At 49.0% G+C, this 16,232-nt stretch overlaps 1 protein-coding gene across 3 annotated transcripts in view; it reads right to left on the reverse strand.

Annotated features, from left to right (window-relative positions):
• LOC119927364 (carboxyl-terminal PDZ ligand of neuronal nitric oxide synthase protein-like) overlaps positions 1-14,898 on the reverse strand; it is a 40,676-nt gene extending 25,778 nt beyond the window's left edge. For all 3 annotated transcript variants that reach the window (XM_038745979.1, XM_038745981.1, XM_038745978.1), the window contains exons 1-2: positions 14,768-14,898; positions 3,326-3,397 (exon numbers count right to left, since the gene is read on the reverse strand). In XM_038745979.1, coding sequence (XP_038601907.1) covers positions 3,326-3,397; positions 14,768-14,872 — 177 coding nt within the window. In that variant the 5' untranslated portion in view covers positions 14,873-14,898. The remainder of the gene's footprint in view (positions 1-3,325; positions 3,398-14,767) is intronic.
• Between the last annotated feature and the right edge of the window lie 1,334 nt (positions 14,899-16,232).

The raw sequence follows: 16,232 nt of genomic DNA on the forward strand, positions 1-16,232 counted from the left end.
TGAGGCATTAACTGTCCTGCTGCAAAATGAGACTCCTGTAATCCAATCAATCGATCAATCAATCTATCCAGGTGGGAGGTCCTGAGCTTTACCACACCCGGCCGCACACAGATGACTACTTACTCTACTCCCCCCACTTAATACAGTGCTCTGCACACAGCAAGCACTCAATAAATACCATTGATTGATTGATTCCGAAGCATTTTGGGGGAATTTCCATTCTTGGAATTTTTTGCTTTTCCCATTCTCCCCTGTGCCGGCTTCCAACACCCACCACTTTCCAGACCCAGCCCTGCTCTCAGCCTTTCTCTCCAGAAAGGGGCACACCAGGAGAGTCAATCAGTCAGTCAACTGTATTTATTGCATGCAGGGCACTGTACTAAGCGCTTGGGAGAGTATAAAACAACAGACTATGGCAGAGGGCACAGTAGGAGCAGGAGAGAAATATGCTTCTGTTTTGCCCAGCAATTTAGCTTCAAAAACCTACAGTTCGACTTACGTGCCACCCTTTGCCACACCCATCATTCCGGTGGAAAATCCACTTCGGCCTGAAGCATGCCAATTAGCTGTCTATACCAGGAATCCATCCTCCAAGTGGATTTCCAGTTGCCTTCTGGGTCACTCCCGTCTCTGCTGTTGTGTTCACATGTACTGCCCTCCTCCTACTGGGAGGCATAGTGGATAAAGCATGGGTCTGGGATTTAGAAGGTCATGGGTTCTAATCCCGGCTCTGCCACTTATCTGCTGCGTGACCTTGGGCAAGTGAACTTCACTTCCTTCGTGCCTCAGTTACCTCATCTGTAAAATGGGGATTGAGATTGTGCGCTCCACGTGGGACAGGGACTATGTCCAACTCAATTTGCTCGTTTCCACCCCAGCACTTAGTACAGTGACTGGCACATAGTAAGCACTTAAATATCATTATTATTATTACTGGCCCCAGCTGCCTGTACCCAGTGACTAGTATCTTGGGGCATTCAGGTTTGCAGATGAAATGCCAGTGACTGATCCAAGAGAGATCCCCAGCTTCCTGCTTGCTCTGCATTCTCCCCCAGAACAGTCCCTGGGAGGAAGGGGGAGTCCTCTCCCCCTCTACTGTGTAAACATATTTAAATTATATATTATACATTACTTATATTAATGTCTATCTCTCCCTCTAGGCTACAAGCTCATTGCGGGCAGGGAACATGCCTGCCAACTGTGTTGTATCATAATCTCCCAAATGCTTAGTACAGTGCTCGGCACGTATTGAGAGCTCAATAAATACCACTGCATGATTCTGTTGGAGCTTCCCATCCCCAAGACAGGCACCAACCCTGGTGGTCATAGGCCCTGGGCTTCTGAACTTCATGCCTTACTCAATCATTCATATTTACTGAGCACTTATTTTTTATGACATTTATTAAGTGCTTACTATGTGCAAAGCACTGTTCCTACAGAGCACGGTACCAAGCGCTTAGGAGAATATAACAGTGTAACAGACACATTCCCTTCCAACCTACCCACCCCAGGACCTTCCTTAAATTTAGCCGTTTTCCTAGAGGGTTGTTTCAGACTCAGTCAGCCAGCCTCCTTTGCAGCCTAAGATACTTTGCTATGTGCCGCCAAACCCAGTCTGCTGCCCTCTCTCCTTCCCTGCCCACCCACCCCCCATGTGCTCCTCCCCCCTCAAATAAATGACCAGGCAACTGATGTGACAACTAGACTGGCCTGCACCGTGTCCTTTATGAGGAGGAGTGAGGCGAACAAGAGTTTGTGGCCTAGAGGGAAGGGTGGATGGGAAAAAAAAAAATCTCATTTCTGCCCTTGGCTGGAGCTGAATGTTGAAAGCTCTCCAGCTGCTTGTTGGCCACGTCGTCCTAGACAGCCCAGATTTGGAAATGCTGAAAGAGAAACCTCTAATAATCCCCTGGAAGGTTTCAAATCGACCCGAGAAACCAGATACGAGCACAAAATGCAGGGCCTTTTTCAGATTGAGAAAGAGGGAGGCCTTTCCCTGCAAGATTTTAGAATGCTGCAGGAGACAGATTCTCCACCCATCTCCTTCCACCATTAATATCTATTTACCTGCCAGCTTTCCTGAAAGAAGGGGAAGAATGTGTCAGTTAAGCATTGACTTCATCTGGGATAGATAAGTACATACATACACACACACCTCACCATCAATAGTGTCAGCTATCAATTAATCGCATTTACTGGGTCCTTACTGTGTGCAGAGCACTGTACTGTTTGGGAGAGAGCAGTATAACAGAGTTAGTAGACACTTTCCCTGCCCAAAATGAGCTTACAGTCTAGAGGACTGCCTACATAAAGGATATATCTTTCTACACACACACACACACATTATCATATCCACTTTTTATTGCAATTGAGTCACGTGGTCACCTGTACAAGAGGTTGCATGTGACCACCAAGACCATTTACATTGGCAGGACCACGGGGTCTTCCCTCAGGGAGGAGATCTCGGGGGAAACTTGTGAGTCATTCCGAGTATATCTCCCAACCATTCCTCACTCCTGGCTTTCGGTCTCCAATGCACTGCTCATGCCTTTTCTGAAACAGCCTTCCCACTTAGTTTAGCCAAGACACGTCCCTCCCTTCCCTTCATATCCCGCTTAATCATTACCTCCCCCAGGAAGCATTCCCTGATTAACCCCTCCCACCTTCGTGCCACTCCACTTATAAATTTATCTATTTGGTACTGGTTGATCACTTTTGCCAATTACAACTAGTTCCATTATTTTATTGTAATCACATTTGGTCTGCTAATTTCCCCCATCACACTGCAAGCTCCTTGAAGATAGGCACGGATTAATATACTTCTTTTGCAGTCTACGTTACACAGTGAGCATTCTTTCTGTACTGGTGAGGGTGTTGGGGATGACGATAATGGTAGTGAGGGACTGGCTGAGCCAGGGGCACTGGCTGGACTAGAGTGCCAATACTGGGTGGATTTATGGGCAATCAACCGAGAGTATTTACTGAGCGCTTAATATCGGCAGAGAGCACTGTACTAAGCACATGGGAGAGGATGACCGAGTTGGGAGGAGCTTACAATCTAGAGGTCTGTTCAGGGGAGTCCCCTCATTCATTCATTCATTCAATTGTATTTATTGAGCGCTTACTGTGTGCAGAGAACTGTATTAAGCCCTCCTTTCCCCGGGACCCTGGAGGGATTTTTGTGGGTGACAAGCCCACTGAAGGAGGGCTGTGTGCAAATGTGTGACTTGGTCGGGGGCTCTGGGTCAACCCCTGTCTGTCCAAGGGAGACTCTACCCGGCTCCTTTCCCAGGGGTCTTGGGGGCCCGGTCTGACGCACACTCACCCGAATCCTCCTCATCGCTGCCACAATCTCCACTCGGCTGTTGGGCCTTGGCACATCCAGACTACCGATGTACTGAAAAAGAGGAGAGGAATTCAGCTGCCGACCACTGAATAACCACACAAGTTCCCACCCATTGCTACGGTCCCTCGGCCTTCTAATCAGCTCCCTAAAAAAGTGATAATCCACTCCAAGGGTATCCACTCCAGGGTATATCCAGGGAAGCACAGGATGGGAACAGGGATAAGGGCACTTCTCACACTTGAGGGAGCCTCTTATCACAGTATCTCAAAGCAAGCTGAAGCTCTAATTATCCTGTCCCAGCCCACTACCGCTGGAGGGCAGAACCCCTGCGGCACCTCAGATTCAGAGAGGTCAAGTGCCCTGCCCAAAGTTGCACAGCCAATTGCGCCAGAGCTGAGAGGTGGGAATGAGCTTCCTCAATTCTCAACTCTGGCTCTACTAGTCAAATCGAGCCTTGTTTCAGTAGCTGACACTGCACATATTGGCCACAGTGTCAGAGTGCAACAGAGTTGCTCACCATTATGGCTGCATTTACACTCCCATTCTGGGTATTGAGGTCTAACATAGGCACTCTAGCTTTACTCAGTATTAGTGCCATTGTAATGGCATTTATTAAGCGCTTACTGTGTTTTGAGCTCAGTGCTAAGCAGGAATTCCTCAGATATTTCTCCTGGCCCTGAGCAGGGTTTTCAGTTCCCCAGTTAATCTGGATAGGAACAAACGGAGCCTTGAGGCCTCAAGCAGGCCAAGGGGAAAGAGAACTCAAGGGTTTTACCATTGCCCCTCAATGCCTTGATTCCTCCAAGAAGAAGCTGCATGCAGTCCCTCCCGCTTAAAGGGAAGGGGCCGAGGTCCTTTTTGGCCCCTCAGGGATCTGTAACTCCCTCTTCAAAGAAGCAAAAGAGAGAGGGGATGCCCTCCTGTCCAAGGTAGCCTAGTGGATAGAGCATGGGCCCGGGAGTCAGAAGGACTTGGGTTCTAATCCTGCTTCCATCACTTGTCTGCTGTGTGACCTTGGGCAAATCACTTCACTTGTCTGTGCCTCAGTTAACTCATCTGTAAAATGGGGATGAATAATGAGATCCCCATGAGAAACCTGGACTGTGTCCAACCTGATCATCTTGTATCTACCCCTGTGCTTAATACAGTGCCTGGAACATAGTAAGCGCTTAAATACACTTTAAAAAAAATCCTTTCCCAAATCAATATGCATTTTTCTCCCTCAGAGGCCTCTCCTTTATTATAGTAATAATAATGGCATTTATTAAGTGCTTACTATGTGCAAAGCACTGTTCTGGGTGACCTTGGGCAAGCCCCATCACTTCTCTGGGCTTCAGTTCCCTCCTCTGGGAAATGGGGATGAAGACTGTGAGCCCCACATGGGACAACCTGTATCTACCCCAGTGCTTAGAACAGGGCTTGGCACATAGTAAGCGCTTAACAAAAACCATCATTATTATTATTATGGTATCTGTTTAATGCTTATTACATTTCAAGTATTGTCCTAAGTGCTGGGTAGATACAGGTTAATCCCTGTCCCACAAAAGGCTCACAGTCTTAATCCCCATTTTACAGATGTGAGATGTAAAACTGCCGTTCTACAGCTCAGATGTGAGTGTGATTGGGCAAAAAGGTGGAGTGAGAAGGGCAGACAGAGGGAGGCTCTGGGCTGCCAAAGTCTGGGCCTCAGGCTCCTCCTCTCTGACTGCTCTGTGCCCACAGTATGAGCAGTGGGCCACCCAGGGTGCTGAAAGCAGGAAGGTGGCAGCCAGCAAGCAAAGGGTAGGAGGTAGAGCCAGAAGCACCTGCTAAGGATGCAGCTCTTATCACAGATATAATGATCTCCCCCTGGGCTGAGACAGCCTCAGAAGCACTCCCCATCTTCACCAGGGGGCATCCCGGGATCTCACTACTGGTCCCAGGGACCAGGCTGAGACCCTACCCAAATTAGTCAGTTTTCTGTAGACTGGCAAGCTCAGTGTAGTGCTTATGGTATGCAGAGCACTATACTAAGTGCTTGGGAGAGTACAATACAACAGACTTTGTAGACACATTTCCTTCCACAATGAGGTTACAATCTAGGGGAAGACAATCATTAATGTAAGTCATTTATTATATATCATTTATTCATATGTACATAAATGCTGTGGGGATGAGAGGGGGGTGAATAGCAAATGGCCAAAGGTCACAGATCCAAGAGCATAGATGATGCAAAAGGGAAAGGGAGCTGGGGAAAAGAGGGCATAATTGGGGATGGCCTCTTGGGAGAGATGTGAACTTAATAAGGCTTTGAAGATGGGGCGAGTGGTGGTCTTGCATATATGGATGGGGAGAGAGTTTCAGTCTAGGGGGAGGACTTGGGAAAGAGGTTGGTGGTGAGGTAGTGGTATGGTGAGCAAGCCGGTGATAGAGGAGTGATTTGTATGGGCTGGGCTGTAGTAGATAATTGAGGTGAGGTAGGATGGGACAAGCTGATTGGGTGTTTTAAAGTCAATGGTGAGGAGTTTCTGTCTGATGGGGAAATGGATGGACAACCACTGGAGGTTCTTGAGGAGTGGGGAGATGTGCACAGAGCTTTTTTTTAGAAAAATGATCCATGCAGCAAAGTGAAGTTTGGACTGGAGTGGGGAGGGGCAGGAGGCTGAGAGGTAAGCAATGAGGTATATGTAGTAGTCAAGGTGAGACAGGTTAAGTGCCTAGATCAGTGAAGTATCAGTCTGGATGGAGAGGAAAAGGTGGATTTTAGCAGTGTGAAGGTTGAACCCACAGGATTTGGTGACGAATATGTGGGTGGAAGTTCATTGTGGGCAGGGATCATTTCTAATAACTCAGTTATATTGTATTTTCCCAAGCGCTCAGATCAGTGTTCAGCACAGAGTTGGCAATCAAATGATTGACTGAGGAGAGAAATGAGTGGAGGACAATGCCAAGGTTATGGGCTTGTGAGATAGGGAGGATAGTGGTACTGTCTACAATGAAGGGAAAGAGAGTGGGAGGACAGGGTTTAGGTAGGAAGATGAAGAATTAGTTTTTGGAGATGTTAAGATCGAGATGTCAGCAGGAAATTCAGGTGGAGATGTTCTGAAGGCAGGAGGAAATATGAGATGGCGGATAAGGAGAGAGATCAGGGCTGGAGACGTAGACTTTGGGAGTCATCTGCACAGAGATAGCAGATGAAGCCATGGAAGAAATGAGTTCTCCAACGGAGTGGGAGAATTAAAGGGGACCCAGAACTGAGCTTTGAGGGAGCCCCACTGTCAGAAGGTGAGAGGCAGAGGAGGTGCCTGCAAAAGAGATCAAGAAAGAGCAATCAGAGAGATAGGAGGAGAACCAGTGTCAGTGAAGCCAAGGTAGGATAATGTTTCAAGGAGAATGGGGTGGTCTACAAAGTCAAAGGCAGCTGAGAGGTCCAAGGAGGATTATGATGGAGTAGGTAGAGGCCATCGGCTTTGGTGAGAAGGTCATCGATGACAGAGAGGGCAGTTTCTGTGGAGTGAAGGGGATGGAAACCAGATTGGAGGGGATCAAGGAGAGCACTGGAGGAGAGCAAATGGAGACAGCAGGTGTAAACAACCCTCTCAAGAAATCTGGAGAGCAATGAATGGAGGGAGATGGGGCAATAACTAGTAAATGAGTACTTGCCCTCCACAGAGCACTGTGATAAGTGTCCGTGAGAGTACAGCAGAGTTAGTTGACATGATCCCTGTCCTCAAGGAGCTTATGATCTAGTGGCGGGTGGAAAGAGACAGACCCCAATCTATATTTCATATAGGAAAAAGCAACGGTATAAAAAAATATGTATATAAGTGCTTCAGGAGGAGAAAGGGGCAAGCACCCAAGTGTCTAGGTGACAGAAGGGCTGAAGTGGCAATTGGAGATGGGGTGTCGGGGGTGGGGGTGATATGTACGGTGGGGAGATGAGAGATTAATCAGGGAAGGGGTCCCCTAGAGCTGCAGACAGAGGGTAACAGGCAGAGTGCCTGCACCCCTGGGGGCAGTTCACAGCTGAGTAATGGGGCTATTGGCCCAATTTTGATAGCTAGGGCAGGGCTTTGGGAATGGCTTTCAAGTTCTGGGCCTTGGCTATTTTGGGGGTTCCTGAGAGTAGCAGCTTTTCCATCCCTCTAGAGAACTTTGCATGCCAAACCAAGGAGGACTCACTGGCCCAGCTGAATCCCACTTCTAGGAATTACGCCGGCTCAGTTTTCTTGAAGCCACCCTGGGTGTGCTCAGTCCCATGGCTGTGGTGAGGGACCACACACCAGGAGGGCCCTTCACAGAAACCCCCCTGAAGGAAAAAAAACAAGTTCAGATCACGGCGACAGCCACCCACTGCCCCTGAACTCCAGGAGCATACGGCAGATGGCCACTTTCAGGTTCCCAGCTGGCTTCCAGACGGTGACCTCCTCTCTTCTGCCTGGTCTAGCGACTCTTCCCCTGGTCCACTGACCTCAGCCTCCTGGCCCAGGGCATAGCTGCCGTATTCCAGGATGACAATCCGGCAGCTGCCCACTCAGTTCCCAGGAGTGGGGTGGCAGCAGCAGGTGCCCCAGAGTGACTCTCCACCAAGGCCGGCAGCCATGGTAGGTAAGAGAGGGCAGGAGGAAGAGGACCGGTGGGCTGCAAGCGAATTCTGGGCCCACAAGGGTTCCAACAGGCACCAAGGGTGGGATATGAACCTAGGGCAGTGGGGTTGCCTGGTTTGGGTACATTAGCAAACCTCATGTTGGCGCCCACCTCCCCTCCACAGCCCCCGGCCAATAACAGCTTGCAAACTTGGTCAGTTTTGTGTTGTCCCAGTGCAACCGTGGCATCTCTGCATCAAGGATGGTGATGAGTGGAGGAGAGGAAGCCGTGTGGCCTGGTGGATAGATTTTGAGCCTGGGAATCAATCAATCAATCAATCAATCGTATTTATTGAGCGCTTACTGTGTGCAGAGCACTGTACTAAGCGCTTGGGAAGTACAAGCTGGCAACATATAGAGACAGTCCCTACCCAACAGTGGGCTCACAGTCTAGAAGGGGGAGACAGAGAACAAAACCAAACATACTAACAAAATAAAATAAATAGAATAGATATGTACAAGTAAAATAAATAAATAAATAGAGTAACAAATATGTACAAACATATATACATATATACAGGTGCTGTGGGGAAGAGAAGGAGGTATGATGCGGGGGATGGAGAGGGGGACGAGGGGGAGAGGAAGGAAGGGGCTCAGTCTGGGAAGGCATCCTGGAGGAGGTGAGCTCTCAGTAGGGCCTTTTAGGGAGGAAGAGAGCTAGCTTGGCGGATGGGCAGAGGGAGGGTATTCCAGGCCCGGGGGAGGACGAATCAGAAGGACATGCGTTCTAATCCCGGCTCAGTCACTTGGCTGCTTTGTGACCTTGGGCAAATCACTTCATTTCTCTGGGCCTCTCAGTTCCCTCATCTGTAAAATGGGGATTAAGACTGTGAACACCATGTGGGACAGGGACTCTGTACTCAGTACTTAGTACAGTGCCTGGCACATACTAAAATACCATAACAAAACAAACCAAAAAAATCAGAAAAGTCACCCCTGTCTGAGAGCAGCATGGCACAGTAGGAAGGGAAATGACGAAGGAGATTTCCCTTTTCTCCAGAGGATTAAATCCACATGCCAGGTATTGTCGATTTTTAAAATACTTTATGGGTTTGAGCTCATCATGGAAGATTAGGTCCTAAAATGGAACCCTTTGGTAGGCAACTGAAAAACAAGCGGAGATAAAGGAAAAAACCCAGGTAAATGTTCAGACAGACTATATTTGAGATCTAAGGAAAAATTTCCCAAGGATTGGGTAGTTTGAGAGTGTGCTACAGGATCATGACCTAGTGGAAAAAGCACAGGACAACCTGGGTTCTAAACCGGGCTCGAACATTTGCCTGCTAGGTGACAACTTCTCCATGTCAGCGCTTAGAACAGTGCTCAGCATTTAGAACAGTGCTCAGCACATAGTAGGTGCTTAATAAATGCCATTAAAAAAATAAAAAATGGGGACAAGATACTCGTTCTCTTTTCCACCTCAGAATGTAAGCGTTATGTGGAACAGGGACTGTGTCTGAACTGCTTATCTCATAAATACCCCAGCTACAGAGCGTTGCATATGGCAAATGCTTAACAAATATAACTATTACTATTAGGAGCAGCTTCAGCCCAGCTCTTGGTGATATTTCCTTCCTGCCAGGACACTGGTCATACTTTAAATTCATGGAGAAAGGCTGAGACACCTAAATACTACATTTCATTATGATGTTTTTATAACTTGGAGAAGCTCCAACTCCACAAAACCAACCGACGCAGCTCTTCTAGAATATGCTTTCTTTTACTTGGGTTCAAATTGCAGGAACACTGGAAATTGGCAAACCCTTTGATGGGATGTGCAAAGCCAGTATCACCACCCGACAAGCCTGCAGACTGCAGTGGCTGCTACTGTCCAAGTGAACTTCCACTGCACCATCCTCTCACCCCTCCAGCTATCAATACTTCCAACACACAGGACTTGTTTTACCTGACTGGGGACACAGAGATGACCCATCACTTTTTTCCACAAGCAAGAGGAGTTCCAGAGCTGGAATCCCTCTCTTGCAGCTTCAGGAATTTCATTTAAGGCAGCCCCAAGACAGCCTGCAATTAGGACAGGTCTCACCTTGTAGAGCTTGCTCTCTGCTGGGCTCCTTTCCACTGGACCCAAGCAATATTCAGGTGGTGATCAATCAGTGGCATTTGAGTGTTTACTGTGTGCAAAGCACTGTACTGAGCACTTAACCTCCTTCTGCCAGGCTGCGTGCGTGTCTCCCTCTCGTTTTCAAATCAGTTCCCTAAGCTCCGTCTGCCTCCAGTCTACCAAATGCAGGGCGGTTTCCGCAAATTAAATATAACACTAATAATAATTTTTGGAAGGCGCTGCAGGGCAAACCAGTTGAAAATGAACTAAGCTTCAGAGGCCTGACCTTTATGCAATTTCCTTCTCTGGGCTCAGTCCCTTCACACCCACGGCATTTGAAAGCTACAGTACTCTTTCTGCAAACTTGTGGCTGCTCCCTTGTTTTGGAACCCGCAGGACTGCTGAGGGTGACCCATTTAAAACAAGTTACAGAATCCAGGGCCGAGTGGAGCTCTCCAAAACGCTGCTCTATACAAACAAGGCCAGAGAAGCAGGCAGTGCGTTCATCTGCTTTACATTCCAGGGCCTGGAAGCAGGAACTGCCTAGGGCTGAGCTCTCCTTTGCCACCAACTTCCTCTTGATTTTCTAATCCTATCCTCAAGCTACAGGGCAAGAGGTACTTAGAGGTAGCTTTTCAAGCCTAGCTTTTCTCCGGACCCCAGAGGAAGCCCTTGATGGACAGCAAAGGCTAGAGAGTATGGGCATTAACTCAGGTTTAAGAAATTTGGAAGTTGATAAGGCAAGCCCCTTGCTTCCCTACCTTCTTTTTCTGGTTTGTTACTTTACAAGCAATCATCGATGGTATTTATTGAGCACTTACTAGGTGCAGAGCACGGCACTACACACTTCATGACACTGACCACTGCTCCTTAGCTCTGCAACTCAGGTTGGGGAGATAAAATAGAAAGGAGACAAAAATTCCCATTAATTCTGCAGTTTACTCCAGGTCTGGTGGCAGGACGGCGACTGAAGATATCGCCCGAAGATGCTGGCTGACCTGGGGGTTTCCATTATTAAACTCTCCCACAGTCAATAAGTGAAACTGCGTCCTGAGACATCCCCACAAAGACCTACCTAAGCCTTTTCTGGGTTATCACCATTACCCAGAAGAGTAACTCCATCAATAGCCGACCCTGCCCAGTCCAGGCACCTGCCTGAGTCCCTGGCCTTTCGCAGGGTTGCTCGCCCCATGACCCCTCAGGGGGCAGCTGGTCTGTGGGATTCAGGGCCATTCTTCAGGATGTCAAGGCAGAGGGGTGGAAATCACCAGCCTAGCTGGAGCAGGGGGCAGTCAATGGGACGCCCGGGACCAGAGACACCAGGCTCAGAGGGTGCAGTGGCAGCAAGCAGCATCCTGGAACAGACGGTTGGGTAGGGAGGGGTGTTTTGGGAAAGGGGAAAGCCCCTCTGGACTGTAAGCTTGTTGTGGGCAGGAAATGTGTCTGTTTACTGCTATAGTGAATAAATAATAATAATAATAATAATGGCATTTATTAAGCGCTTACTATGTGCAAAGCACTGTTCTAAGCGCTGGAGAGGGTACAAGTTGATCAGGTTGTCCCACGGGGGGCTCACAGTCTTAATCCCCATTTTACAGATGAGGGAACTGAGGCACAGAGAAGCGAAGTGACTTGCCCAAAGTCACACAGCTGACAATTGGTGGAGCCGGGATTTGAACCCATGAACTCTGACTCCAAAGCCCGGGCTCTTTCCACTGAGCCACGATGGTGTTTGTTTAAGTGCTTATCATGTGCCAGGCACTGTTCTAAGTGCTGGGGTAGATACTTAGCAATCAGGTTGGACACAGTCCCTGTCCCACATGGGGCTCACCGTCTTAACTCCCATTTTATAGATGAGGTAACCGAGGCCCGGGGAATGATGATAATACTAATGATGATGGTATCTGTTAAATGCTTACTATGTGCCAGGCACTGTACTAAGTGCTGGGGTGGATACAGGGAAATCAAGTTGGACACAGTCCCTGTCCCCTGTAGGGTTCACAGTCTCAATCCCCATTTTACAGAGGAGGGAACTGAGGCCCCCGAGAAGAGTAGTGACTTGCCCAAGATCACACAGCAAGGACACACATATATATATATATATATATATATATATATATATATATATACACATATATGTATATATATATGTATATATGTTTGTACATATTTATTACTCTATTTATTTATTTTACTTGTATATATCTATTCTATTTATTTTATTTTGTTGGTATGTTTGGTTTTGTTCTCTGTCTCCCCATTTTAGACTGTGAGCCCACTGTTGGGTAGGGACTGTCTCTATATGTTGCCAACTTGTACTTCCCAAGCGCTTAGTCCAGTGCTCTGCACACAGTAAGTGCTCAATAAATGCGATTGATTGATTGATTGACACACAGCAGACAATTGGCGGAGTTGGGACCAGAACCCACGACCTTCTGACTCTCAGGTCCGTGCTCTATCCATTCTCTAGCACCCTCATTCATTCATTCCATCGTATTTATTGAGCACTTACATTATGCAGAGCACTGGACTAAGCGCTTGGGAAGGACAAATCGGCTACATACAGGGACGGTCCCTATCCACAACGGGCTGACAGTCTCTCAAGCTGCTTAGAGAAGCAGCATGGCTCAGTGGAAGGAGCGCAGGCTTTGGAGTCAGAGGTCATGGGTTCAAATCCCGACTCTGCCAATTGTCAGCTGCGTGACTTTGGGCAAGTCACTTCACTTCTCCGGGCCTCAGTTACCTCATCTGTCAAATGGGGATGAAGACTGTGAGCCCCACGTGGGACAACCTGATCACCTTGTAATAACAATAATGATGGCATTTGTTAAGCGCTTACTATGTGCCAAGCACTGTTCTAAGCGCTGGGGGAGATACAAGGTAATCGGGTTGTCCCACGTGGGGCTCACAGTCTTCATCCCCATTTGACAGATGAGGCCCAGAGAAGTGAAGTGACGTGCCCAAAGTGACACAGCTGACAACTGGCGGAGCCGGGATTAGAACCCACGACCTCTGGCTCCCAAGCCCGGGCTCTTTCCCCTGAGCCCCGCTGCTTCTTCCCAGAGCTTAGAATAGTGCTTTGCACATAGTATTACTCTATTTATTTATTTATTTTATTTGTACATATTTATTCTATTTATTTTATTTTGTTAATATGTTTTGTTCTCTGTCTCCCCCTTCTAGACTGTGAGCCCACTGTTGGGTAGGGACCATCTCTATATGTTGCCAACTTGTACTTCCCAAGCGCTTAGTACAGTGCTCCGCACACAGTAAGCGCTCAATAAATACGATTGAATGAATGAATGAACATAGTAAGTACTTAATAAATGCCATCACAGAGAAGCAGCGTGGCTCAGTGAAAAGAGCACGGGCCTTGGAGTCAGAGGTCATGGGTTCAAATCCCAGCTCCACACTTCCCAAGCGCTTAGTCCAGTGCTCTGCACACCACATGTCTGCTGTGTGATGTTGGGCAAGTCACTTAACTTCTCTGAGCCTCAGTTCCCTCATCTGTAAAATGGGGATGAAGACTGTGAACCCCGCGTGGGCCAACCTGATCATCTTGTATTCATTCATTCAATCGTATTTATTGAGCGCTTACTGTGTGCAGAGCACTGGACTAAGCGCTTGGGAAGTACAAGTTGGCAACAGAGACGGTCCCTACCCAACAGCGGGCTCACAGTCTAGAAGGGGGAGACAGACAACAAAACAAAACATATTAACAAAATAAAATAAATAGAATAAATATGTACAAGTAAAATAGAGTGATGAGTATGTACAAACATATATCCAGGTGCTGTGGGGAGGGGAAGGAGGTAAGGCGGGTTGGTGGGGGAGAGGAAGGACGGGGCTCAGGATTATAGATAATAGAATCATTCATTCATTCAATCGTATTTATTGAGCGCTTACTGCGTGCAGAGCACTGTACCAAGCGCTTGGGAAGTACAAGTTGGCAACAGATAGAGACGGTCCCTACCCAACAGCGGGCTCACAGTCTAGAAGGGGGAGACAGACAACAAAACAAAACACGTTAACAACATAAAATAAATGGAATAAATATGTACAAGTAAAATAGTGTAATAAGCAGCGTGGCTAAGAGAAGCAGCGTGACTCAGTGGAAAAGAGCCCGGGCTTTGGAGTCAGAGGTCACGGGTTCAAATTCCGGCTCCGCCACTTGTCAGCTGTGTGACTCGGGGCAAGTCACTTCGCTTCTCTGGGCCTCAGTTCCCTCATCTGTAAAATGGGGATGAAGCCTGTGAGCCCCACGCGGGCCAACCTCATGACCTTGTATCCCCCCAGCGCTTACTTATGTTACTTGTACAAATCTATTCCATTTATTTTATTTTGTTAATACGTTTGGTTTTGTTCTCTGTCTCCCCCTTCTAGACTGTGAGCCCACCGATGGGTAGGGACCGTCTCTCTATGTCGCCAACTTGGACTTCCCAGTGCTCTGCCCACAGTCAGCGCTCAATAAATACGATTGACTGATTGATTGATTAGAACAGTGCGTGGCACATAGTAAGCGCTTAATAAATGCCGTTATTATTACTATTATTATAAATATTCATTCCCCCAGCGCTAAGCGCACCTAGTAAGCGCTTAGCACATGCCACCATCATCATCCCCATCAGTGACGCGGTCAGCGCTCAATGGATCCGACTGAATGAATGGCAATCCGACTGAGGGCCGGTTGGTCCGGTTTGGGTGGGCAGCGGGGGCCCCGGCTAGAAGCCGTACCTTGGCCTGGAAGTGGATGCCGTGGCGGAAGGCTTCCTCGTTGTGCAGCGGGACCCGGGAGTCGCAGCCGTCGTCCACCAGGTTGTACCTGCTCTTGACCGGCATGGTGGAGGCCGGGCCGCCCCCCTGGGTCCCGGGCCGGGTCCGGGTGCGGGTCCGGGTGCGGGTGCGGGTCCGGGTGCGGCCCCGGGCCCCGGGCCCCCGTCCCCGCCGGCGCCGCCGCCTGGGTTTGAATGCAATTCCCCGTTGGGCGAGCCGGCCCCTCCTTGCGCCGCCGCCCCCGCCCATAGGACAGAAGTTCCCTCACGTGGTACCCGGGGGCGGGGATGCGGGGGACCCGGGGGACCGGGGGACCGGGGGATGGGGGGGCCGGAGAGGAGAAAGGAGGAGGAGGAGAAAGGAGGAGGAGGAGAAGAAAGAAGGGAGAGAGAGGAGGAGGGGGACGAGAAAGGAGGAGGAGGAGATGGGAGGAGGAGAAAGGAGGAGGAGAGAGGAGGAGAAAGGAGAAGGAAGAGAAAGGAGGAGGAGAGGAGAAAGAAGGAAGAGAAAGGAGGAGGATGCGAAACTAGAAGGAGGAGGAGGAGAAGAAAGGACGAGGAGAGAGGAGGAGAAGGAGGAGGAGAAAGGAGAAGGAAAAAGGATAGGAAGAGAAAAGAGGAGGAGGAGGAGGAGAAATGAGAAGGAGGAGGAGAGAGGGGGAGGAGGAGGGGAGAGGAGAAGGAGGAGGAGGAGAAAGGCGGAGGAGAAAGGAGAAGGAGGAGGAGGGGAGAGGAGAAGGAGGAGGAGGAGAAAGGAGGAGGAGAAAGGAGAAGGAGGAGGACGAGAAAGTAGAAGGAGGAGGAGGAGGAGAGAGAAGGAGGAGGAGAAAGGAGAAGGAGAGAGGAAGAGAAAGGAGGAGGAGGGGAAATGATGAGGACGAGAAAGTAGAAAGAGGAGGAGAAGAAGAAAGGAGGAGAAGAGAGGAGGAGGAGGAGAGAGGAGGAGGATGAGAAAGTAGGAGGAGGAGGAGAAAGGAGGAGGATGAGAAAGTAGAAGGAGGAGGAGGAGAAGAAAGGAGGAGGAGAGGAGGAGAGAGGAGAAAGCAGGAGGAGGAGAAAGGAGGAGGAGGAGAGAGGAGAAGAAAGGAGGAAGGAGGAGGAGGAGAAGAAAGGAGGAGGAGAAAGGAGGAGGAGGAGAGAGAGGAGAAAGCAGGAAGAGGAGAAAGGAGGAGGAGGAGAGAGGAGAAGAAAGGAGGAGAGAGGGAGGAAGGAGGAGGAGGGGAAGAAAGGAGGAGGAGAAAGGAGGAGGAGAGAGGAGAAAGCAGGAAGAGGAGAAAGGAGGAGGAGGAGAGAGGAGAAGCAAGGAGGAGAGGAGGAGAAAGGAGGAGGAGGAGAGAGGAGAAAGGAGGAGGAGGAGAGAGGAGAAGAAAGGAGGAGAGGAGGAGAAAGGAGGAGGAGGAGAAAGGAGGAGGAGGAGGAGAAAGGAG

This window comes from Tachyglossus aculeatus, chromosome 4 (assembly GCF_015852505.1).
Source record: "Tachyglossus aculeatus isolate mTacAcu1 chromosome 4, mTacAcu1.pri, whole genome shotgun sequence".
NCBI lineage: Eukaryota > Metazoa > Chordata > Mammalia > Monotremata > Tachyglossidae > Tachyglossus > Tachyglossus aculeatus.